Genomic DNA, 26587 nt, shown 5'->3' on the forward strand with positions numbered 1-26587 from the left:
CATCAGACACCACTGGGAGGGAGAGGAGATTGAGGAGGAAAAGACTATTGTATTGGCACACCTTTTACACTAATTTGAGCTTGTTTTGCACAGGATCTCAGAGTCCTTTCCACACAAGGAAAGTGGATTTTGTGGAAAAGTCCAACAAGCAGAGAGGTTTGATGTTCGGTGCAGAATATCAACATCCTGTTTTAATTTAACAGTCGCACCCTACAGTTGGACCCAGGTGGCGCTGTGGGTTAAACCACAGAGTCTAGGGCTTGCCGATCAGAAGGTCGGCGGTTTGAATCCCTGAGATGGGGTGAGCTCCCTTTGCTCGGTCCCGGCTCCTGCCCACCTAGCAGTTCGAAAGCACGTCAAAGTGCAAGTAGATAAATAGGGACCGCTCCAGCGGGAAGGTAAACGGCGTTTCCGTGCACTGCTCTGGTTCGCCAGAAGCGGCTTTGTCATGCTGGCCACATGACCCGGAAGCTGTCTGCGGACAAACGCCAGCTCCCTTGGCCTATAGAGTGAGATGAGCACCGCAACCCCAGAGTCGGACACGGCTGGACCTAATGGTCAGGGGTCCCTTTACCTTTACCTTTACCCTACTTTTTACATTTAATTGGCTGTGCTGTTTTCTCTTTCTCTTGACCGCCGGTGCTTCGAAACTCCACAGGGTTAATGTACATACCAAACAAACGCTGAACTATTTGGATGAGTCACTATGCCTCCGGGCTCATGTTCCTTCTATCCGGCGAAAGATATAAAAACAGCGTTAGCCATTGGGTTGAACTCAAAAGTGTATGTGTGTTGGGAAGGGGGTGGCGGAATGGGACACTTTTTATAAAAACGTTGCACAACGCTTGAAATCAATTCGTATTTCTGCATACTTCCAGGGATCTCAGCGTCGATGCTGGCCTAACTCACAACCAGTTCCAGGTCAGGCCAGTCCCACAGCACTATCAGCATTACTTAGCGACACAACGAATGCAGCATTTCCCCCGGAACACGTCCTCAACGCAGATGGTAAGCGAAGCGGGAGTTGTGGGGGGCCAGCTTGAAGCCTGGCTTAGACTAACAGCATGGTAACCAGAGCTTGAGGATGGAAGCACATCCTCTGCGTGCAGAAAGCTCCAAATTCTATCCCTAGCATTTCCAGCTCAAATGCTCATTTGATCCTTGAGAGCCATTGCCAGTCAGAGTAGGCGATACCAGCCTATAAGGGCCAATGGTCCGACTCTGCTTAAGGGAGCTTAATGAGTCCACGTCTGTTCCTGGACTGCTTGAATGAATGATGCGTCCCAGCTTGGAAATACAAAACTTGGCAGCTCATAGTGCTAGCATCTGAATGTTCTCACCCGGCTCAGATTTCTGCTTCTCTCCTGCCCAAATCCCCACTTTCCTTTCACCCAATCTTCTCTTTTTGCTGCTTTGGTAATAGTGTTGGCAGGGCCGTCTGAAAGGGATCGGCCGCCCTGGTGTGACGATCCCTCGGCGCCCCCGGTAGGCCGCCTCTCTGCCCACCTCCCTCCCACGCTGGCCGCCCCTTGGGGGATGAGGGGCGTGGCGCTGCAAGCCGGCCACCCTCCGGAGCCCCAGCTGGAGCGCTGGGAAGGGCGCGCAAAGCCCCGCGCCGCTCCAGCGCCACGGCCCTCATCCCCCGAGGGGCGGCCAGCGTGGGAGGGAGGTGGGCGAGTGGGGGATGAGGGGCGTGGCGCTGCAGTAGCGCGGGGCTTTGCGCGCCCTTCCCAGCACTCCAGCTGGGGCTCTGGAGGGCGGCCGGCTTGCAACTCGCCCGCCGGCACATGAGCGCCCGCCCGCCCATGGGGGCGGGCGCGGGTTGGGGAGGGGGCGCCTGGTATGGCGGTGGGCTTGCGGGGGCGCCCCTGGGGGGCCTGGCGCCCTGGTGCACCGCGCCACCCAGCCCCTATGACGAGACGGCCCTGAGTGTTGGGATGGCAGGAGATACCACCCCATCTCCCCCCTCCCCCCCTGGCACCTGGCATACAAGATCGGGCTGCTCACAATGCTCACCTCCGAGTTCTTCTCTGGCTCAGATTTTAATCTGTGCTGGAGTAGTAGTCAACGTCTCTCTCCTTCCTTCCTACCCACCTCCCTTGTGGGGGGTGCCCTGTCCCCTCTTTCCATCTCTGGCACTGGGCATGCACCAATGCTTGGGAACTAGGCAACAGTAGCGTTGGGGAACATAGTTTCCCCAGTGCTACTGACGCATTCCCGTGAGGAAAATGCTCTGTGCCTTAAAAACTAGCATATCAGGGGAAAAGGCTATGCCAGAACCCTTCTTCCTGACATGTTAGTTTTCTAGGCGGAGGTGACGGGAACATTTAATCATGTGATTTCTCCATCTGCCATTTGGAGTGGTACAGTCCAGGGATAGCTTTACGACACAATCTGCTGTCTGTGTAGACCGGGCCTGAGTCACTGTCTGGGGGAAGGCAGTCAAAATACAGGTGTCTATCATTCCTGTCAGCTGATTGCTAGTTAGGAGCCGGCACTGTGGGAGGCAATTTTTTTTCTGAATGGATAATCTGACAGCTTTAACAGAAATGATTGCTACAGCTGGTTGGGTCCTTTTACACACGTGCTTGAAGAACAACTTGCATCGCTGACTGCAGAATTGCACCCTAATAATCTGAAATAATGTTGGGTGCTCCAATCTAGCAGATAATTTTCCTTTCGATTAACGCTTTTCAAAGGCCATTAAGTCTTATTTTGAATACTACTAATACTAGCAAATTCTCTCTCTCTTTCTTTCTTTCTTTCTTTCTTTCTTTCTTTCTTTCTTTCTTTCTTTCTTTCTTTCTTTCTTTCTTTCTTTCTTTCCACAATGCATCACAGGTTGTTCATGAAATTAGAAACTACCCATATCCTCAGCTTCAGCTACTTGCTCTTCAGGGACTGAATCCAAACCGACACACGTCCGCTGTGAGGGAAAGTTACGAAGTAAGTGCTCCCAGCTGGAATGAGCCTCTGGGCCTCTCCCCCTGCAGGTTCCGTATCCGTTTATTCATTCAGCCACTATGGCCTTACTCTCATGTAACAGTAGGCTGTAAACAGAGCCGGACCAATGATGAAGCAGAGTGAGGTAGCTGCCTCAGGTGACAGATGCTGGGGTGTGGGGAATGGCCAGAGCTGTGAGTCCCCCATGGCTGCCCTGTACCCTCTAGATTAGCCCGATGCCCTCAAGTAAAGCGGAAGACGTGTCCTTTCACCAGTATTGGAGTAAAATTCAACTCCCAGTCCAATTAGTTTCTGTATGTGCTTTCGGGGTTGGGCGCCATCTTGTCCTTTGACTCAGGCAGCAAAATGTTTTGAGCAGGCCCTGCCAATAAACGACGGCTTATTGCAAACGAGCCGTGCGCTGATGTGCGCTGCTGAATCACACCCACCCCTTTCTTTCCTATGCCATGCTGGGAAGACACAAGTCAGAGTTAGGCACAAACCAGCACTTGTGATTTGTTCTCTCAAAACAAGCCACAGGCAGAAGCTCAGGTTTGTTCTTGGCCGATCTCTCCTGGTTTGGTTTTTTTTTTGGGGGGGGGGGGTCGAATGCCGAAGTGGGTATGATCCAAGTATAAAAGTGGGCATGGGGAGAACTGCCACTCTTAACAGCCGCCTTCCCAAAGGCTTTGCAGCCAGCTATTCTACACTATTTTGAAAAGTATTAGTAATTTGTCATTGAGTTTGGTTTTTGAAAAGTTTTAAAAAATTAAATGGGCAATTTGAGGGGGAGTTTCACAGTATCACAGGGTCAGTCAAGAATATATACAGAGAGGGAGGGACATGGGAGAGAGAAAGATTTGGAGGGGCTTTGGGGCAATTAAACCTTTTTTTGGCATTACAGCATCACAGCAAGGGATCTAGAAGAGCAGTCAGTATTACACACACACACACACACACACACACACACACCCGTGATGCAAATAACAACAATAATAATACTGAATGAGATAAGACCAATTGTTTGATTTCATATAAGTCAAGATTCCTGTATATTCCCCTTTGGAAAGTCATTTTATTTCCTGTGACTTTAAAAATAAACCTGATTAAAAGAAAATCTTCATTGGACTAGTAAGGGACAGGGGAAAGGGTGGAGAGATGAGGACTCCTGGTCTGCCATCTCAGGTGGCTATTTGAGAGGTCTCCTGTTCATTCCTTGCTCTTTCCTCCCTCTTTTCAGGAGCTTTTGCAACTGGAAGACAGGCTGGGCAGTGTGAACAGGGGGGCCGTCCAGAACACCATTGAACGGTTCACTTTCCCACACAAATACAAGAAGGTAAGAGTTGGGAGAACATCTCGTCCTACCAGAATAGACACTCGGGGCTGACCATTCTTGGAGGCAAGGCTGATGCTGGCTACAACTTTTTTAATTGCAAAAGTAGATGGAATTTGCAGGCTTAACAGCCTCCTTACCATCACCGGATTAATCTTGACAAATCGTAGGCAGATACAACCAGGATTCCCCCCCCCCCCATAATACGGGGCATCTTCAAAAAATGATTTTTTTAAAAAAGACAACCAACAAGTCTTTAACTTTTCATTTTTAAGAATGAATGAACAGAACACACGTGGATGCAACACAAACTTTGCCCTCTATGAATTTGCCTAATATCAGCGGCTACCACATCTTGTGGTAATAAATTCCGTACATTCATTGTAAGCGTGTAAAAACAAGTACTGCCAAACAGTTTCACGCTGGATGACTCTGAATTCTCATATTCTGAAGGAAAGAGACTAAAATGTATTTATCTGCCTAACTTATCTGCATCATCTATTTGTTCTGCGGGTTCAGATGTACAAATCTGGGCTGCTTGGAAAGGAATAGTAATAGTAGTAGTAGTACTGGTAGTAGTAGTAGTAGTAGTAGTAGTAATTTATTTTAAGTATTCACATAAACTCTGCACTGACTGGTATTTTCTTATGAGCAATGGGTCTTAATGGAGGCCTCAGATTCCAAGAGAACCAGTGATGTCTTTGACATGTTACCTGTGTGTGACTTTAAAACTCTTCGCTCCAGGTGAGAGGTTGCGACACACACATCCGTCAACCTCTCTTTCCCACGGAGACAGGCGGAGTGCTAACTAGATTCGGCATCCGTAGAGTTTTCAACAGGGTAGGTTTCCCTAAACTGAATGTGCCCAGTGGGGGCATTGGTTAAGCCAGGCACCCCCAACCTTCAGCCCTCCAGATGTTTTGGACTACAATTCACATCATCCATGGCCACTGGCCCTGTTAGCTAGGCATCATGGGAGTTGCAGGCCAAAACATCTGGAGGGCCGCAGGTTGGGGAGGCCTGGCTTAAGCTCTTTGCCATCTAAATCTTCACCCGCTCCTGAAGGCCTTTGGGCTGCCATCTTGTGTAATGCTGTGATCTTTCGTTGAACTTCTTGACAGAGGAGACCGCAGGAAATCAAAGCAGTAAAGGAAGATGGGGAGGAGTCGGACACCGATGAGAAATGCACAATCTGTCTCTCGATGCTTGAAGACGGAGAGGATGTGAGGTATAACTATTCTCCAAAGGGATTCTGAGTGAAATCTTTCTTATGTTCCTTCTCCATCCACCTCATCCCACCTCAAAGTTTCAACACTTTCATTCTTTGCTTGCTGGTCTGTGTTTCTATCGCAAACTCCCCCTCCACCACACAGATATATATTGCCTCTGAGCAAGTCAAGACGCCAGTCCTCATGAACTAAACAGCCAGAGGTTTGTAACTAGGGCTGCTGATGGGGTTGTCTAAGGCCTTACAGCACACCAGGGCTTCTCTCTCCCCTAAACCACCCACTAATTGCTGTTGAGCATAAAGGATGCTGCACTGATACATCCCGGTTTTTTGTTTTTTTTTTTTTAAAAAAGATTCTTAATTGGTATTTCTCCAAGAGGACTAGCACCATAACATTTCAAAAATGCAAATGCTCAGCCAGATCATGTGGCACGCAGCTAAAATGGCAACCATGCTATCTGATAACTGGGCATCACCAACATCCCTTTCCTAAACTCAGTGCTATTTTCCTTAAAAAATGTTTAGGGGTACTTTCATTTTCCTACTCATATTGAAATACTGCCCCTCAATGAGGCCAAACTTAGATTCAGAAAATGTTTAGGGGTATGCGTACCCCTGCATCCACCCAGGAAAAAAAAAGAACTGCCTAAACTTTTTTCCCCACAGAGAATCCTGTGTGTGCCCTGAGGCACTCTTTGACACAACCACAATCATCCTCTTTTTAAAAGAATTATTATCCCGGTCTCCTCCTGCTTACAGTCAGGTTGAACACCAATCATGTTCAAAATGAGGAATGGCAAAGCAGAGATCAAGTGAGACCTGGGGAATGGAGAACAAAATGGCAAGACACCTCAAGTTGCTGCTACACCTGGGTAGTTCAGTTGATTTGAGTGTGGTGCTTTTAACGCCAAGGTTGCAGGTTCGATCCCCGTATGGGACAGTTGCATATTCCTGCATTGCAGGTGGGTAGGACTAGATGATCCTCAGGGTCCCTTCCAACTCTACAATTCTATGATTCCTGGATCCCCATCCTTAGTGAGGACGGGGATCCAGTAGCCCTCCAGAGGTTGCTGGACTGCAACTTCCACCATCCCTGATCACTGGCTGGGAACTGACAGGCGTTGGAGCCAACAACATCTGGAGAGAGTCACAGGCTCCCCATTCCTACTTTACCTGCCTCAAGTACCATCACCTGACCCACGCTGGCCCGTTGTTGTTTGTCGCTTCCTTGCTGGTCTGGCTTGTCATCCTGCACTCTTCTCTGTTAGCCAGAGCTAGGTGAGTGTGCTGAGGCTGAATCCATACCTCTAAGAACCACCCACCTCCAATTCTGTATCCATTTTTTTTGTTTTTTATAGGAATTTATTGGATTTTCAAAATTAAACAGATTACAAATACACCCAATACACACAAAACAGCACAATACACACAATACACACAAAACAGCACAATTAGTTAAAAATCCTTCATTTCTTTAAATCCTAAACTTAGGACTTCCTCGCGACCTCTCTTATGCGGTCATTTCTAATCTTCTTTAGTAACTTTGTAACATTGTAAAATCTTATTTCTTTCATCTATTCTTCATCTTGCAATTTTAATCAACATATCTCAAATCATACAGTTTATTCTTATCAAATAAAGTATCAAATTCCAAATCTTAACTTCTTATATCCTTTCTTCACTTAACTTAGTAAAGCTGTTGCCCTTGTTACTTCTGATTCCAACTTCGAAAATATAAAAACCAACACATTTTAACAAAAACCTAGGTAATTCTTCCATTCTCAAAATCCATTTCCCCCTCTGATGTCGGAGTACCGTGGTCAGCATTCATATTACATCTCTTGAATCCCATTACCCCACCCCCTCCTCACCATCCTCCCCCCTTCCCATTCCCATCTCCCACCAGGCTCCCCCCCCCCAACATTTTCCCAGTCCAGGTTCTTCTTCTCCCAGAATGTTACATTTTCCTTCTTCCTCCAGAATGTCACATTTTCCTTGGTACATGATAACAGAAACATAGTCACAAAGTATCTTTTCTCCACTCTCCAGTTCAAATTGCATTTCCCAGAATTGCTGTTCCCAAGTCTCTGAGCTGCCACCCCAGAAACCCTCTATACTGTCCCAGTTACCGGCTTCCGACCTCTCACGTCCTGGAAACCTTTCCTTTCCTTGTACTTGTGCCTCTTCTTCATCAGATGAAATCTCTGGAATATAACTCTCTCCACCTATTTCTTTGAGTAGATCATCAAAACAGTTCTTCCAAGTAATTCAAATCTGAGTAAAGTTGTCAATGACATTCTGTTGCAAAAGTTGTAAATGCAACAATATTTTTTCCTGTGCTGGAATCATTGTTGAGTCTGGAGAGACCATGGGAACTAAGTAGGCAGGAGTAGGCAGGAAGTGATAAAGTTTCAGTACTTTTCCATCTTCACTAACCAAATCCAAGCCGCCATTTCCCCCTTAGTCAGAGGGTTAACTTTCTATCTCTTTAATTCACAATCTGTAGGAAGAAATAAATCAAGATTCTCAGTCTTACCCCAAACAGGGGTTTCTTAAGTATCCAAAATCAGCGTGGAACTTTCAAACCAGTCTTAAGTAGCTACAACCAAATTTGACGTTACTTTGATCTTGCTGCTGTCAGAGAGAGACGGACTTCCTCATTTTAAATCTCTCTCCGTAAGCCAAATTTCAATACTTTAGATCCAAATTAAGGTCAGTACTTACAGAGTCCTTCTTTTAAGTCCAAATTGAGGAAAAGCGGAGCGCTCAAAATCCGGCAGTTGCCGCCGCTTCGTTCCTTTGGTTGGAGATGGCTTCTTCAGCCCTGTGCCAGAGCCCACTCGCTCAAGCCTCCCTTTTACAAGGGAAGCCAGAGAGTAGGTCGGCACCTTGGAGCCCGCTAGAAACCCTAGACCACGGGACGCTCTTCCCATGGTTTAACGGAGCCCGCAGTGCGGTTGCGGACGCTCCTACCCCCGAAGAAACCGGAGCTGTCTCGGAGCCGAGACAGTTCCCAACTGCTCAGAATGGTGCTCACACCGGAAGTCCCAATTCTGTATCCATTTTGAGCAGGGCTGGTTCCAGGTTTAAAGGAATGGGATTTGTCTTGCATCAGTGGGCACTTGGCTACCTTAACAGGTGACAGGAAGGCCTGAACAAGTGCTGGAGAGCCGCCATTTTCATTTCCCACAATTCCCCTGGACACAATGCCACTCCTATGCATTGTAGGGAAATCAGATGGTAGTCCTTGACTAGAGCACCAGTTTTAAGGAGGGGGACGCGGGTGGCATTGTGGTCTAAACCACTGAGCCTCTTGGGCTTGCTGATCAGAAGGTCGGTGGTTCGAATCACCCGGGGGTGAGCTCCTGTTGCCCTGTCCCAGCTCCTGCCCACCTAGTAGTTCGAAAGCACGCCAGTGCAAGCAGATAAATGGGTACCGCTGTGTCAGGAAGCTATACGGCGTTTCCATGCGCTCTGGTTTCCGTCACGGTGTTCCATTGCACCAGAAGCGGTTTAGTCATGCTGGCCACATGACCCGGAAAGCTGTCTGTGGGCGACTGTCTGTGGCCTGAAAGAGAGATGAGCGCCACAACCCCATAGTTGCCTTTGACTGGACTTAACCGTCCAGGGGTCCTTTACCTTTAAGGAGGAGCTCAGGGCAGGCACCAGCAGTGGGCATAAGCCATTTTGCTGAGGCCCCAGCTGTTGCACAAAGGTCCTGCATGACGGTGCCAGCTGTGCCAGAGGAAGGTGGGGGCGATGGATGCACTCAGCCCCCACTGGCGCGATCCCGGTAGGGTTCCATCGTGGCTGGCCCCCCCGCCCGCGCTGGGCATCCCGCCCCAGCAGGCCGCGCACCATGCCCCTGTGGGAGGCGTGCTCCGCCCCCAGAATGTGCACCACGCCCCTTTGGGTGACACGCCCCACCCCTGGGACGCATGCCAGCCCCGCCCCCGCCTGCTCCCCGCCCCCGGTGCCAGAGAATGAAGCTCTGCCACTGGGTGCCAGGCTCAGTCTCGACCTCGACGTGTCCACCTAAACATTAGGAAGAACTTCCTGGCAGTAAGAGCTGTTCAGCAGTGGAATTTGCTGCCAAGGAGTGTGGTGGAGTCTCCTTCTTTGGAGGTCTTTAAGCAGAGGCTTGACAGTCATCTGTCAGGAATGCTTTGATGGTGTTTCCTGCTTGGCAGGGGGTTGGACTGGATGGCCCTTGTGGTTTCTTCCAACTCTATGATTCTATGATTCTCTTGCCCAGGTAACAAAATGCCTGACCTTCTGTCTTCCAGGCGTTTACCATGTATGCATCTGTTTCACCAAGTGTGTGTGGACCAGTGGCTCGCGACCAGCAAGAAATGCCCCATCTGCCGAGTGGACATTGAAACACAGCTCGGGTCTGACAGCTGAGAGAGGAGAGCCAGCTCTGGGGATGTGTCCTCTTTTCCTTTCCTTTTCTCGGTCCTTCCTGGGGCGTCGCAGCCCCTCTGCAGCAAAAGTTTTGCCTTTCTGAGCCATTTGATTTTGTGTGTGTGTGTGTGAAGAAAGCCTGCAAGCACATTCGCAGATTATTTAAAAAAAAATTAAAATTAATTTTTAAAAAGAAGAAGAGGAAGATGAAAATGAGGAAGACAGAAAAGATGATGATGAAGAAGAAGAAGAAGAGGAGGAGGAGGAAGAAGAGTTGGTGGTTTATAATATCTAGAGGTAGGAGGAGATCCATGCCACCTTGTTGACTGCGAAGCATGGGATACGCAGCTAGAAAGCCGGCGGGAAGAGTTAGTTGTGGGAACGACGGTACATAATGTTCCTTGTTATGGCCTCTCAATCCTGCTTCTCAAAAGGATTGTATATAATATACCTCTTGAATAAGTAGAAACACATTAGGGGTTCTTTAGCTATTTCTATGGATGGCTTCCGGAGCATGTGCGCTTAAAGAGATGTCGTCTTTTGATGCCCTGTCATCTTGTGGTGGATATGTTGCTATTAACCTAATCTGCACCAAACATCGCATTGGGGTTTATGTTTTTGTTTCGTTTTTCTATAAGGTTCCTTACTTTGGTGCCTGGCTGAAACATTATTGGGGGTGGGGAGGGAATGGGGAGGTGGGGGGGAAGACGACACAAAGACACAAGTTCTTTTCTTGCTTGGGGGAAAACAGGAAAAAGAAATCCTGTTTACGTGGGGGGGGGGACAAAAGAAATATATATACAGTCTATTTCTTTTCCCTTAGCAGCATTTGATTCGGGAAAAGTTTGCGGTGAGGTAGGAAATTAAAGAAAATGAGGGGAAGTGGAAGGAAATTTGGGGGTGTGGGTTGGAGAAAAGAGCGGGAAACTGTCTTCCTGCTTATCTGCTGGTGCTGGACATGATACTTAGGGCACAAGCCCAGGGTGAATTTTGCTTCCGTCTCCTGGATCTGAACGATGGGTCTCCCAATTAAGGATTGGAGCATCTCTCCACAAGCCACAGGCTTAGCCTCCTTCTCCTTCAGAAAAAAGGCATATGAGATGTTATTAATTTGACACTCTCCCTTTTGGAGCAATGGAACCATTTTCTGCCTCTTTTAAAAACAACATGGCAGCCATTTGATTGTCAGTAGGGAGGGAGGTCCTGAATTTGCTTTTGGGGGGCAGTGGCCAGGTGACTTTTAACCCTGGAGGGCTCCTTTGGCTCCATATCTTGTGACTGGGAGGAGGAAGCGATCTTCGTCTGGTCTTGTGCATGAGTTGGATAGATGGTTAAGCTCCTAGTTTTGCTAGGAGAATACACTGTCTTTGGTAACTGGTCGGGGTGAGTCTGAAAGGCCACAGGAAATAGATTCTGCCATCTCTTGGCAACACAATAAGCACAAGCCCTGCTCTCCAAAGCATGGAGAACGGGGCCTAAAGACCACGTCTTGCCTGTTCTACCTTAAATTCTTGCACAAAAGCAACATGGGAAGTTTCTCATCAAATCCAATAGAACTCTTCCAGAAATATTCCCCCCACCTCGCTCTCTCAGGATCCCAGAGACTGAAGGAACAGCAGGGGCTGACTGAGCAAAATCTTCCACTTTTCTTCCAGATCGTTCCGCTGTCTACCGTGTGTGTGTGTGTGTGTGTGTGTGTGTGTTTAGAGAGGTTTTAGCACTCAAGACAAACCCTGCAATACTTATTTTTCAAGTGGCTGGCTCTTGGCTATGTTCTTCCGAAAGAGCATTATAGCTGCAAATTAAGTAAAGGGGAGTGGGGGAAACTTCAGTCCAAATTTACATGGTGAAAGTCTTTTGATACATGGAATATTTTGAACACGAACAACACTTCAGGTTCCTGGAAAACATTAGAATGATGCTCTGATCTTGGGAGGCCACTGAAGGAGTGTTCCATATCCTTAGCAGAACGGGGAACGATGTGTGCAATCTGCTGTTCAGGAAGAGGAACGAGGGTCAGGACGGATTCAGCCTTTCCCTATATCTTTTCCTCACCAAGCAGCTGACCAGTGGAACGACAGTTTCCTTGAGAGCCAGGGTGGTGTAGTGGTTAAGAGTGGTAGACTCGTAATCTGGTGAACCGGGTTCGCGTCTCCACTCCTCCACATGCAGCTGCTGGGTGATCTTGGGCTAGACACACTTCTTTGAAGTCTCTCAGCCCCACTCACCCCACAGAGTGTTTGTTGTGGGGGAGGAAGGGAAAGGAGAATGTTAGCCACTTTGAGACTCCTTCGGGTAGTGATAAAGCGGGATATCAAATCCAAACTCCTCCTCCTCTTCTTCTTCTTCTTCTTCTTCTTCTTCTTCTTCTTCTTCTTCTTCTTCTTCTTCTTCACAAAACTTACACCACACAGCAGAGGAGCCAACACTTAGGGGCCATGGGGGCTTCAGCCCCCACAATAAAACATTTGCGGGGGCTAGACTCCCACAAAGTTAATGGGCATTCTCATTTAAATGGTGTGTGCGCACTGTTTCATGTGATCAATTATGCAGGATGGGGCTGTCCTGGATCCCCACAATATTTTTTTCAAGTTGGCACACCTGCTCCACAGCCCCACATACTGCAAGCACTCGGTTGGTTTTCGACCTGTATACTTAAACAGGTCTCAAACTGTTCTAAAACAGAAGGCCATGCCCCCCTGGTAAAATTACTTTTGCATGCCTGTTCAATATTCTTTGTCAAAGAGTCCTTGGCCCATACACTCATGACAGTAGTTCCTGGGGGCTCCTTGAGCGGGGACCATCATAGGTATTTTATGCCCTTCCATTTTGGGCCTGAACCCAGTATGGGCTATATAGCACAAAACATACAAAACAAGTGAAGATCATTTTTTAAAAAATTCAGTATAGATTTATTTATTTATTTTAAAGCGAAAACAACATTGTGAAAACTGGTCCTTTAAATCAGTCAGCTTACTTGAGGGTTCAGAAGTGAGAGAGGCTGATGGCCCGGTTCATAAGCTCATTTTTGTCTGCTATTTTTACTACTTTGCATTTTTCTCATCCGCTGACCTTTACAGATAAAGCTAGCTATAGAGTGATCTTGGCCAGAAGCATCAGTATTTTAAAAGGCTTGCTAGATGCGCAATCCATTCAGGATGAAAACAGCCCCCTGGACCGGTTTGCAAAAGTAGAAATACACACACACACACGGATGCGGGTGCCGCTGTGGGTTAAACCACTGAGCCTAGGGCTTGCCGATCAGAAGGTCGGCGGTTTGAATCCCCGCAACTGGGTGAGCTCCTGTTGTTCAGTCCCAGCTCCTGCCAATCTAGCAGTTCGAAAGCACGTCAAAGTGCAAGTAGAAAAATAGGTACTGCTCTGGCGGGAAGGTAAACGGCGTTTCTGTGCGCTGCTCTGGTTTTGCCAGAAGCGGCTTAGTCATGCTGGCCACATGACCTGGAAGCTGTACGCCAGCTCCCTCGGTCAGTAATGCGAGATGAGCGCCGCAACCCCAGAGTCGGACACAACTGGACCTAATGGTCAGGGGTCCCTTTACCTTTACCTTTATACACACACACACACACACACACACACACGAAACACCCCACCTCTGAAAGAAAGAAAGAAAGAAAGAAAGAAAGAAAGAAAGAAAGAGCGAGCTTGGGATGCTTTCTAACTGTGAGTGGGTGGAAACAGAGAGATTGGAATCCTGAGCAGTTGCCCTCCACACTGGTTCCCAGGAATAGCTTGGCTGCGAATGAGCCAATTTTCCACGCAGCCTTTAAATCTGAAAAGGGTGGTTGGACTGCAACAACATTTAATCGATTAATCAGTCAGAATAATCAGTCAAAAGTTTTTGATCAGTTTAAAAGTTGCAGCTTCTTTCATGGAGCACCCGATGACGATGATTGCCACTTAATTATTTAATTATCCATTTGAATTATTTCTACAGAAATTGGGAGTAGCAGGGACCACCTTAGACTAGGTATATCCTTTCCTAAGCTGCTTCTACTCTGCCTACTGTGACAAGTGAGGGGAAAACATAAACTATTGATAAAAGCGGCATAGTTTTATTCGCAGACAATTTTTTTTTTTTTTTTGCAGACTGCAATGATAAACGAATTGATTAAGTTGCCTAGAACTCACATGGCGATTAAACCAATCTTGCTTTTATTGGGTGACAACCTGAAAACAACAATGATAATTACACCCTCCCTTGAAAATGTAAAGTTCAAACAAAATAGAAAATTCTTTCCAGTAGCACCTTAGAGACCAACTGAGTTTGTTCTTGGTATGAGCTTTCGTGTGCATGCACATTTCTTCAGATACGAAAGCTCATACCAAGAACAAACTCAGTTGGTCTCTAAGGTGCTACTGGAAAGATTTTTTTATTTTGTTTCGACTATGGCAGACCAACACGGCTACCCACCTGTAAATGTAAAGTTCGGTTCAAGAGTACAATTTTTGCAATAATAGATATTTCAATCCCCTTGTCACAAGAGGCAGTGATTTAAGCAAAGGCTCGCGCCCTCTCGTTCTTTTGCCTGCCAGTCCTCTGGAGGATCAAAAGTAACAAGCATGATCCCACTTGCCTTTATACATTTTTTAATACTCTGAGGCAACAAAGGAAAAATAACAAGCTCCCCCCCCCGCACATTTTTCTATTACCAAAAGGACTTCACACAAATGTTTGCAGAAATATTTGTTCTCAGTTGAGACCTTCTTGCCATTTTTGCCCCCATCCCTTTGTAACAACCACATATTGCCTCTTCTGTCTTTAGCTCCTATGTGCTGGTGCCTTTTTTTTGAGCAGTTAGAATAGACGTATTATTCTGTGACCTCACAGCAGCTCAGCCAATGGCTAAGAATGGCTTGCAGGTAACTGCCAACTTGTGTTTAATCCCTCAGGTTTTATTGCTGGTATTTGTTCCTGACAGGGTTTTGTTTTGTTTTGTTTTTTTTAAAAAGGGGTGTCTTGTAGAACTACTATTTCCCAGCAAAACTTCAGATTCTCTCTTTTAAAAAATATTGTTTTATTAGCATTCCTCTAACAATGGTAAGCGCCCTCAGCCCAAAATGCCAAGCAGGGACTAAGGATGAATGAAAAGTATAAATGTGGGCATGGAAACTCTTCTCCATCATGGGTTCTTCCTCCTTTCCTTGGAAAGGGTGAGGCAGTGAGATGTAATATTTGCACACACTTTCTCTCTACCTTAGCTTCTTTCCCTATTGGAACACGCGAGGAAAGCTCTTGCAGTGGATTCAGAGACAGTGATTGGCTGACATGAGTCCCCAAACTCATGGCTGCCCACTGCTGAGTTTCACCCTCTTTGCTACTTCTGTCTGGCCATGCTATTTAGAGAAGAAGCTCGTCGCAGTTGCCTAGCAAGAGCCGGAAGTGCTCCCTCAACAGAACCCAGAGGGGAAGGAACTGAGGCATAAAACCAGTAGAGCAATCCAGACTTGGACCCTGTTCCAGAAAGCCCATTCATTTGGGTTCTACTAATCTGTGATTGACATCTGCATCCACCCCTAGTTCTACTCCTGCTGAAAGGAGTAGATCTGAGTTAGCCACGTCCATTAATGTAAATGGATCTGTTTTGAATAGAACTGGCATTGGGTTTTAGCCAATGCTAGCCCTTCTCAGAGTCGACCCATTGATGTTACTCGGCATGACTCACTTAGGAAGCTAAATAGCTGGGTTGGTAGAGCATAAGAATCTTAATCTCAGGGCTGTGGGTTCAAGCCCCACATGGGGCAAAAAAAGGTTCCTGCATTTCAGGGGGTTGAACTAGATGACTCTATAATTATGTGATTCTAACAGGTCTTCTCTGAGTAGGATTTAGTTGCATGCAGCCCATAGTGTGCAACCAAACGTTGACCAAAAACAGCATTGTCCATTCTGGAAAACAGAGTTGATCCCAAGATGCGAGTGAGAATGCATTGCAGGGGGTCGAACTAGATCAGCATTTGGGTCCCTTCTATGATTCTATGAATGGTTTTCTTAACCAGACATGCTTGCTTAAATGAATGGGCTGTGTTCAATGATGCAACTCTGCCGGTTCCAGGAACTTCTGAACACAAAGCAAAGCTTCCTCTCCCTTTGTGCCCTCAAAAACAGCTCTGGAGGATTGGGGGACCCTCCGAAGCATTTGCAGGGGCATACAGGGAGACGAGGAAATGAGAGAGAGCGCATAGGCGACCAGAGGAGGCAAAGTTTGGAAATATTCATTCACTTCACACGATCTTTCTTGTCTTCTGAGGGAAGAACAGGCATCCATTCATTTTCTTTCAAAACAATTAAAAACCCTCTTTGCGTGGGGAAAAAATATATCCAAGGGTCGCTTACTTTTGCCGGAAGATGGCTCTAGAAATCAGTAGCCATCTTCCAATTTGCTTTGCTGAACTCTAGGGTTGAAGCCCAAAGTCAAGAAGAGTTGAGTGCCTTGGGACTAAAAACAAACAAACAAACAAACAAACAAATAGAAAACATTGCCCAACAATATGGCTTGGGCCTACTTCCAGCAGCAGCAGATTATACTGTTAATAGCATTTAATAATCATAGTAATTAATAATAGCAAGCAAAAACAAGAGTGATATGGGATATCGGTAATGGGGCAGGGGTTTTGGTTGTGTCAAGTTCTAAGCAAATGTACAGAGAAAAGTTGGCCAAACTTCAAGGAAGGGGCAGTTTGCAACATGGTTTTCTTCCAGAGATGGTTCTTGACTTACATAGATGGGCAACCAACAGCTGTTTCCATGACTGACTATGCTGGGATGGAGCTTCAGAATCTATTTGCAAGCTGAAAACTTTCATCCTGATTCTTTCCAAAAGAGTCGGCATATTTTTATGTACAGGATGCTTCCACTCAGAAATGGCACCCACTGCTCCCTTTAAACTGCTAAGCACAGGAAGAAGAATTGACCTCAGGGCACCCTAGTTCTTCATTTGCGCTATGCTATCTGCAATGATCCTAGTTACGCTTGTTCCAGAATTTAGCTGCTCCAGCGTCAGTATTTGGCTGGGTTGCTGCCTCCCAGGACAGAGGTCTATTAAGAGGTCTACCAGGAAGGAGAGTCTTTGTTCTTGTTCTGTTTTCTTCATGGGACCCATTGGTTTGAAAGTGGCGAGTGTTGATTCCGAGTCCTCCTTGGATTTCCTGCTTCTAAGGAAGAAGGCACTAGGGACGCGGGTGGCGCTGTGGTCTAAACCACAGAGCCTAGGGCTTGCCGATCAGAAGGTCGGCAGTTCGAATCCCTGCAACGGGTTGAGCTCCCGTTGCTCGGTCCCAGCTCCTGCCCACCTAGCAGTTCGAAAGCACGTCAAAGTGCAAGTAGATAAATAGGTACCACTCTGGCGGGAAGGTAAACGGCGTTTCCGTGCACTGCTCTGGTTTGCCAGAAGTGGCTTAGTCATGCTGGCCACATGTACGCCGGCTCCCTCGGCCAGTAAAGCGAGATGAGCGCTGCAACCCCAGAGTCGTCTGCGACTGGACCTAATGGACAGGGGTCCCTTTACCTTTACCTTTAAGGAAGAAGGCACCCACCACCCAAGTTGGGGGGGGGGTCTCCCTTGCTTCCGCCTCTTATGGGACAACTACGGAGACCTGCTAGCCCATCTCATTCTGGGGCCTACAAAACTCGTGGGGCATTTGGTACCAATGAAGAGGGGGAGATTCCCTCCCTCAAAGCAAATGCCACCTTCAGAGGACAGGTTTCCCTAAGGGTTAAACGCCCTCTGCCAGCTGCAATCCCAGTAATTAACAGCAACACCCCCCAACTGATGCTATTTGCATTCTTCAAAACCTGCAATTGGATGCATTTGATGCCACACCTAGTTTGACCCTTTGTGTCTTGCAGAAAGTGCTTAGACCTTGACAAAGCCAAACTCTTACTTGGGAAATATTTTTAATGGGGAGGAAATAGGGGCTCTTTTTAGCCCTGTCTGAAAAGGAACCATTCTTTGTGGGAGGAAGCAAGAGCTTCCAATCCAAGTGCTTAAAAGCCTATGCGAAAGTATTAATATATATACATACATGCGTACATATATATATATATTATATTATTTGCCTAATGAATAATAAGCACAGTTTTTAAAAAAATGGTGAAGCAAAGCACCAAACCCTCATTGGTTTGTTTTTTTTAAAAAAAATATTATTATTATTATTATTATTTGGAGTGAATGGGTGAGGGACGGCAACTTGTAGAAGCGAATGCATGTGAACCGCCAGAACTGCATTAGATGAAATTCAGTGGCTTTGCAGTTAAACGTCTTGTGTGAATGAGGACATTGAATGATGTTTCAAAAAGAAATCTCTAGAAACACACACAAAAAAACACATTGATAGTTTACAGGGTTTTGTGAGTTTAAATGCCTTATATTTAACAATCATAATTTATGACTAACTTGTAGATATTGTGGGTTCTTATTTAATTATTTTTATAGTTGGGTTGTTTGTTCTTCTGCATTTTTAATTATAATTTATTTATTTAGAAACGAATACTAATTTTTTTAATTGCTCCTCTATTACCTCATAATATTTTTTTTGGGCATAATTTCTGGGAATGGAATGCTTTGCATGCGTCGGTACTTTCAAAGAATAATAATTTTAAAAATAAATAAATGATAAAATGGGCGGGGCACATTTATCGTTTCAAAAACAAAAACAAAAAAAAATTATTCAGGGTGTGTGATGACAAACTGTATTACTTGTGGTGCTGTTACCTTGGAGACATTCCATACAAAAAAAAAATGCAAAACTTTGATTCTGTATGCTGTGACATAGTGGAAAATCTGCAATATAGTGGCCGTGTTTTAGCACACACAAACACACATACACACATTTAAAACATATATAGATATATAAATATATAGATATATATGAATATTATTTGCACTCATGATCAAACTGCGATGATCCACTCGCTCCTGCCTTTTTTGTGTATGTGTGTGTGTGTTAAGGGGAAATTGCCACCCTCAAAAAAACCAAACAGAAGGAATGTCTCCCTTTTCTGAAAGCTTTGGGTGAAATGCCAAAAAAAGGGGATCTTCCTTCCCTTGGGGATTTATGCAGAAACAAAGCATTCCCACGAGAGCTGATCCACATACGATGGCAGCTGAGTGTACATCTGGCCATGGGGCAGTGCTGTCAAGTATCCCGTTTTCCCCGGGATTCTCCCTTATTTCAAGCAGTTTCCCGCTGCTCTCCCTTATTTTTTATTTCCCTTAAATTTCCCGTTTTTAATGGAAGCAGCTCCTCCCCTGCTGGCCAGGGACTGGGTGGGAAGACCTCGCCTACTTGGAGAGAAAAGCCTCAGCCCTCAAAGCAAGTGGGAGCCGTTTCCCGTGCTTACAGGGGGGTGTATTCCTCCCCCTGCATCAGCCCCTATCCGTTGCCCCCGAGCCCCTCAGCCGGCCAATAGGGTTAGCTGGGGGGCGGAGCCTGGCTGCCTTTGAGCAGCTGCTGCTTCCTGTCCTGTTTTGATGGGATCAGACAAGAAGACGATGGGGCTCCATCGCGCGGAGCACATGGCTGCCCTCCTCTTTGCTCCGCTCTGAGCCCGAGCCCGCTTGGAGTTTACATTGCTGCTCCACCCACTTTTGCTTCTGGCTCCGCCCACCACTGACATGTGACTGTCCCCGGGATAGGTGAGACTGCTGATCCCTTATTTTCAAAACCGAAACTTGACAGCTATGCCATGGGGAGCTGTGGCACTAGAGAGAGCAAGCCCTGAGCTTCTGCAACCACCCGGCCCTCACCATGCGCAGAGTCCTTTGTGGAAACTATGCTTGTCTTGCATTTTTGGCTACCTGACTAGGCCTTGCCAGTGTGATCCACCAGCTATATATTATGTGGGTATCACACAAGCAAGGCTTACTCATATAAGATCTTAGGGTGCCCACTAAAGGTTTCGCCATGTGGTTGCAAAGGGTGTGTCTGAGCTCCTGCATCCCCGTCTCACCCACCGAGGTCGTGTGCGAACCAGTCTCACATCTCCCAAATAATACAAGCAAACCCCAGGCTGGTGCATCTTAAGGAAAGAATCATTTGGAGAGGTGTTTCATCCCAGCCGGGTAGATGTGCTAGTCCCCGATATCTTAGCGGGCAAATTCCTTGGAGCAACGGCGACAGCTTAATACACAGTACCTGCATTCCCCCCCTGGGTGTTGATGGTAAGTCCAGAAGCTCTCTTCACAATTGCCATTGCACGCATGTTCAGAGATAACCAGCAAGAGTTTTTCCTGTGTATTCCAACCTCGTACGCTCCAATGTGACAGGACCCATGCGAGATCGCGGAGCTGGAAAAGTGCTTTTTTTCAGGCACGGTGCCCCCCAAAATGCACATTTTGGGGTGCCGTGTGAGATCACAGACCCACAAAACAGTTTTTTTTGGGGGGGAGAGATCTTGGCCCCAAATCTCGTGAGAGCAAGGTGACCCAATGGCTGCTGTGCCCTCGTGGGGGGAAACGGAATTCCCTGGTTTTCCGGGGCCGTTGGTGGATATGCAACTTGTCTGCTGAAAGTGGTATCCCCAGTCATGGGATGGAACGGAAGCAACATTTGCTTCACGTCTTAAGTGGGATTCCCACTCCCTCTTCCAGGTCCTTGCACTGACTTGTACATGCGTGCAACATGCGTGCAACCTTATTGGAGCAGAACGGTAAGGGCAGGCGTTAATAAGGGAATATTATGATTGCCTGTGATTATTGATGGCTGACCTCTCCAGGGCTTTCCTAACATGCACCAGCTATGGCAACAAGGGAACCTTTGTTTTTGTAAAAAAAAAAAAACCCACCAGGGCAGCACGATCACACAGTTTTTTCCCCCTTAATGGCAGAAGAAAGTGAATGGATCATCCACCTTTTTTTTTTTTTTACTCCTACTGCTGTTCTGTTGTGCTGTGCAACATTTTGCTACATAGACTATTTTATAGGAGAAAGCTAGAAAAAAATATTTATTATTAATATTAAAGCAATAGTGCATTTTGGGAAGGGGGGGGTGGAAATCCAAGAGACATTAGAAATTGTGTAAATGCTTAGATTCACTTTTGGTGGATTTTTTTGTACTTTATTTATAACTAATAAAATGAATTGCATTGCTGACTACTTCTCCGGAATATGCGATGGCATCGTGATTGGGTGGGAAGGCAGCAGTGGATGGTTTGCGGGAGCTGGGTTTGTTAAAGCACTGGGTCTCGGCGTTTCTAGCAAACGAACAAACGGACAAGGGACCAAACGACCTTTTCAGGTCAGTGGAGTTTTGAGAAAGCGCTGGGGGGTGGGGGTGGCAACTGCAAAAGGGCTGCTGTGGGAGGTTGTGGCATATCACAAAATGGGTGCCATTGGGATGTGGCGTAATGCAGAACGACTGCTGTGGTATAACTGCAACATCCAAGAGGGCAGAAAAAGAGACAGGAACACAAGATGAGGCTGGTATGCCCCCACCAGGGCCGGATTTAGGATTGATGAGGCCCTCAGCTACTGAAGGTAATGGGGCCCTTTATATGTCCAGCTGTCCTTTGTCAGCAACAATTTGTCGCTGTTTTTGTGTGTTGGATATTGTTAGGGCACCAACAAGTTGGCGTGCTGAAGTGCAGCAGTCAGTGAGATAAGCCGAGGTCGAACAGTCCGGGTCAGAAGCCAGCTGAAGTCAGGTATCAGCACAGGGTCAGGAGAAGCCAAAGTCAGGAACAGTCCAAGTCAGGAACCAGCCAAGTCGGTCAGGAACAAGCCAGGAGTCAGGAACAGAACAAGCAAGAGCAACCATGCACTCAGCACAGCAGTTGCAGCTGCTAGCGAAGGGAGCAGCCGGCCTTTCTTAAGTAGCTGGCCTGTAACCATGTCTCTTACGAGTTGCAGCTGCCTCTAATTGTTCCCTGCGTCTCTCAGCTCTACGCTCTACAGCTGAGAAAGGAGGAGGGGAAGGGCCCTGCCTGTTTCTCTCCTCACAAGGGCCTGATTCTGGCTCGACTTCCTCCTCCTCCTGTTCTGGTCTTTCCCCCTCTCCATCTGACTCTTCCTCTTCCAAGGAGTGCCACCACCAGTCTTCTCCAGGTACGAACTCCTCCATTTCCCCAGGTTCTTCCGTGGGTGCAGCCTCGCCAGGGGGGGCTTGCCACCACTCCTCCTCATCTGGCTCAACCCTGACAGATATATGCTATATGGTAATTTATGGACCTAATAGGTATCTAAAGCCATTTGCGCATAACAAAATATGCAGAATGTAGGCACCCTATATATAGAAATGAGCAAACCAGTGATGTTTTAGGGAGCAGGCTAGCAGGCGGGGGCCATTACTTACATTATAGGAGCCTACACAACACAAAACACTTGCTGTATGTCGGTTTTATTTTATTTTTATCTTACCGGTATATTTTGGAAATGTACCTCCAGTTCCCCCCCCCCTTTAAATCTTTTTGGGGTCCCCCAAGAGAGTGAGGTCCTAAGCTATAGCTTGTTTGGCTTATATGTAAATCTGGCACTGGCCCCCATCATTAGCCAATAGGGGAAATGGAGAAGAGGTGCTTACAGCAATGAAAAAAAGACATTTACCTCAGCCACCACCAAAGTGGATCACAGATAGAAGCTCTTTGCACATCTCCTCTCCTCAGAATGGATGGGAAGTGAGTGTCCGATCCTGGCATCGAATGAAATGTGAGCGTGTTTTAAGGGTGGCTGTGCAAATTTGGAGAGGCCAAAGGTGGGGAAAGGAACCGAGACAGAAGTGCCAATGGTCTCCTGTCCATTGTGGATATATTGGGGAGTGGTTTGGCAAACCGCTGTCTGAAGGGGTTGGGGTGAACTGTTTGGGGGGGGGACTGGTTTGAGAACAAGCTGTGTGGGTAGAGGAGCTTGGGTTGAGCTGTGAGGAGAGGTGTGAGGGGCTGGGTGAGGCGTAAAGGGATGAGGGGTGGCCAGGTATGGGAGAAGGAGTTGGCGGGGCAGGTGCCGGTGCAGTGAACAGGGGTGGTAGCCCTGTGTGTGTGTGTACTGTATACACACGAAGAGCCTGCTGGATCAGGCCAGTGGTCCATCTTGTCCAGCATCCTGTTCTCACAGTGGCCAACTAGATGCCTGTGGAAACCAAGGATCAGAACACGAGCACAAGAGCAACTCTCTCCTCCTGCTGTTTCCAGGAAATGGTATTCAGAAGCATTTCTGCTTCCAACTGAGAAGGTAAAGCACAACCCTCGTGGTTAGTAGCCATCGACAGCTCTCTCCTCAGTATATTTGTCTCCCTTCGAAGGTGATGGACTCTCCTTCCTTGGAGATTTTTTAAGCAGAGGTTGGATGGCCACCTGCCATTTGAGATTCCTGCATTGCAGGCGGTTCAACTGAAAACCGAATGACCCTCGAGGTCCCTTCCAACTCTTATAATTCTATGGTCACAGTAAGGGGCTGCAAAATCCCTGTTGCAAATGTCCAGCTCACACTACCCTGCACAAAATGTAGAGTTTCCAGGGGTCTTTGTGAAGCTTTACTCTGCTAAGCTCATTTTAAATCCTGTTGCTTGCAGATATCTCCAAGGAGATGCATTAGTCCGGAAGGAAAAGATGGGGGGGGGGGAGAAGATCTGCAGGGTAACTGGCCTGTCTCCTAACTGATCTTATAGGTAGTCTGTGGGGCTAAAATGCTGCCATTAGGCGAAGGCAAGAGACAGTTGCAAGAAAGAAAACAGCAGCAGACCTTTGAAGGAGAGCATCTAAAGTTTGGCAGACATCACCGGCGTTACGGTGGCAGAACCACGCCTGCCATTCTCAGTTCCTGCAGCCGCACCAATTTTATTTGGGTTTCTGTAGTATGGCATTGACCGAGGAGCGAGCGCGTTAGCAAACGAGGAAGTCACTGCAGCAAACAAGCTCTCCATGCCTGACCAGCTGACAGCTCCCCAGCTCCCTTTGCCAAGAATGCATTCATTTTAGAGAAATATATGTAAATCCTCCCATTGGAAAAGTTCAGCGGGAATCTTATTACGCCTGTAGCACCAGTTGTTGTAGCAACGGGAACGGGCCTCCGGTGGGGGTGGGGTGTCAAAAGTTGAACGCGGCAGAAAGGGAAAGGAGGATGGAGGCATTTTTGTATGAGTTGCTTTGGTGAGGGTCTCCTGTTGGGTCTCTGCAAGGAGTCTCAGCTTTGGTTTGAACACACGCTGCATTGACTCATGAAATAGGGAATCCAAGAACTGTAGAGTTGACCTCCAAAGGGCCATCTAGCCCAACCCCCCTGCAATGCAGGAATCACAGCTAAAGAACCCCAGAGAATTGGCTGTCCAACCTCTGCTTAAAAACCTCCAGCAGAGTCCACCACCTTCAGTTGGAGTCCGTTCCACAGTCGAACATCTCTCACCATCAGGAAGTTCTCCCTCTTTAGTTGGAATCTCCATTCCTGTACTTTGAGCCCAATGGTTCAGGTCCTAACCATAGGAGCAGCAGAAAACAAGCTTGCTCCTTCAGCTACCATATCACCTCTCAGCCTTCTCTTCTCCAGGCTAAATATACCCAACTCCTTCAACTGTTCTTCATAAGGCTTGGTTTCCAGAACCTTGATCGTCTTGGTTGCCCTCCATTGCATGCATTCCATCTTGTCAATGTCCTTCTTAAATTGTGGTACACAGAACTGGACATAGTACTCCAGGTGGGGGTCTGACCAAAGCATAATGAAGCTGTACTATTACTTCCCTTGATCGGGATACTCTGCTTCTGCAGGGAGGATTTTGTGTGGGTGGGGTGTCCTTGGGTACCCCCACTTCATGCAGCTGAGACCCACAAGCAGTGGATGCTGCTCAATTAGGGCAAACAGAACATTGTTCCACCTTCTGCTGCTCTCTCTTCCGTCTGCCCTACCTGTCCTAATGGGAAATGCATAGAGTATATATGATGCTCTGGTGTTTGTATGTAAAGTTGCATACATAGTTCTATGATTCGTCTTGTGAGCAACCTGTGGCCTTCAAGAAATTGTTGGACTCCAACTCCCATCAGCTGGACCATTGTCAGGGATGATAGGGGCTGTAGCTCAACAACATTTGAAAGGACACAGGTTCCCCATCTCTGACTTACCTAGACAGCCTGGGAATTGGACCTTGGATCTTTCATATCCAAAGCACACACTCCATCATTCAAAGTTTCAGCTCCTAGATGGGCAGGAGATGACCAATGTTATTCCAGCTGCAAGAACATCCCTATTAACCTAATTAGAGGCAACTAAAAAGCAGGGACATCACCTTGCCAACAAAGGTCCGTATAGTTAAAGCTATGGTTTTCCCAGTAGTAATGTATGGAAGTGAGAGCTGGACCAGGGGCATCGCAGGGGGGGCGGAGGGGGCGGGGGCCCCCGGGCAGCGCCCCTGCTGGGGGTGACACATGGGGGGCTGCCCCGCCCACTGGACTTTTTTTCTACATTTTTTTTTAAAATTCTTTTTAGGCTATTTTCGGCACTGCCGGGGTGGAGCCGCAGGGGCCGCCAGCGAGTCGGGGTGTCACCCCCCTCCCTGGCCGCTCCGGCGGCTCTGCCTTGGCAGCACCCAAAATAGCCCCCGCCCTCCAGCGGCGTTTCGCGGGCTGCAGAGGCTCCAAAAGCCTGCGCCCGGCACCCCCCCGGGGGCGGGGCGTCGCCGTGTATGCGTGCGTCATGACGCACACGCCACGATGCCCCGCCCCCGGGGATGCCGGGCGGGAACTTGGGAGCCTTTTTGGGCTGCAAAGAGTCCCGAAGCCGCTGCTGTAGCACCCCCTTTGTGCTACAGCAGCGGCTTCAGGACTCTTTGCAGCCCAAAAAGGCTCCAAAAGCCCGCGCCCGGCACCCCCCGGGGTGGGGCATCGCCGTGTGTGCGTGCGTCACGACGCACACGCCGCGATGCCCCACCCCCAGGGGTGCCTCTTGGCTTCCCGCCCCGGGCAGCCAAGGGGCTAGGAACGCCCCTGAGCTGGACCATAAAGAAGGCTGATCGCCGAAGAATTGATGCTTTTGAATTATGGTGCTGGAGGAGACTCTTGAGAGTCCCATGGACTAAAGATCAAACATATCCATCCTTAAAGAAATCAGCCCTGAGTGCTCACTGGAAGGGCAGATCCTGAAGTTGAGGCTCCAGTACTTTGGCCACCTCATGAGAAGAGAAGACTCCCTGGAAAAGACCCTGATGTTGGGAAAGATGGAGGGCACAAGGAGAAGGAGACGACAGAGGATGAGATGGTTGGACAGTGTTCTCGAAGCTACTAACATGAGTTTGGCCAAACTGCGGGAGGCAGTGGAGGATAGGGGTGCCTGGCGTGCTCTGGTCCATGGGGTCACGAAGAGTCGGACACGACTGAACGACTGAACAACAACGTATCCTAGGTTGGAATTTTCAGAATTCTGGATGGGGGTGACCAGCTCATCATACGGGATTTATTTATGCCTATAATAAAATCCAACAATATTTTTAAAGTCAACTTTATTCATGCTTAAGTACCATCATATAATCTGGCAAAGTTAAAATGGCTCCATCGCACACACTGGAAAAGTTTTTAATCAGAGAAAGGCGCCTTCTGTTTTTCCATGTAAGTTGCTTTTCATTAAAGTATTTTGTTCTTTTTTTTTAAAAAAAATGGATAAATCAAATAACAGCAATAATTAAATATGTTAAAACACAGCATTTTAAATGAATCTTTGTAAAGGTTTTCCAGTGAACAGGCACTA

The 26587-nt window shown here is 47.4% G+C and overlaps 1 protein-coding gene across 2 annotated transcripts in view; it reads left to right on the forward strand.

Annotated features, from left to right (window-relative positions):
* The window catches only part of RNF165 (ring finger protein 165), an 80570-nt gene extending 70491 nt beyond the window's left edge, over positions 1-10079 (forward strand). For both annotated transcript variants that reach the window (XM_033164423.1, XM_033164422.1), the window contains 5 exons: positions 879-1008; positions 2842-2946; positions 4184-4279; positions 5398-5504; positions 9791-10079. In XM_033164423.1, the coding sequence (XP_033020314.1) occupies positions 879-1008; positions 2842-2946; positions 4184-4279; positions 5398-5504; positions 9791-9908 (556 nt within the window). In that variant the 3' untranslated portion in view covers positions 9909-10079. The remainder of the gene's footprint in view (positions 1-878; positions 1009-2841; positions 2947-4183; positions 4280-5397; positions 5505-9790) is intronic.
* The last annotated feature ends 16508 nt before the right edge of the window (positions 10080-26587 follow it).

The sequence above is a fragment of the Lacerta agilis genome, chromosome 11, assembly GCF_009819535.1.
Source record: "Lacerta agilis isolate rLacAgi1 chromosome 11, rLacAgi1.pri, whole genome shotgun sequence".
NCBI lineage: Eukaryota > Metazoa > Chordata > Lepidosauria > Squamata > Lacertidae > Lacerta > Lacerta agilis.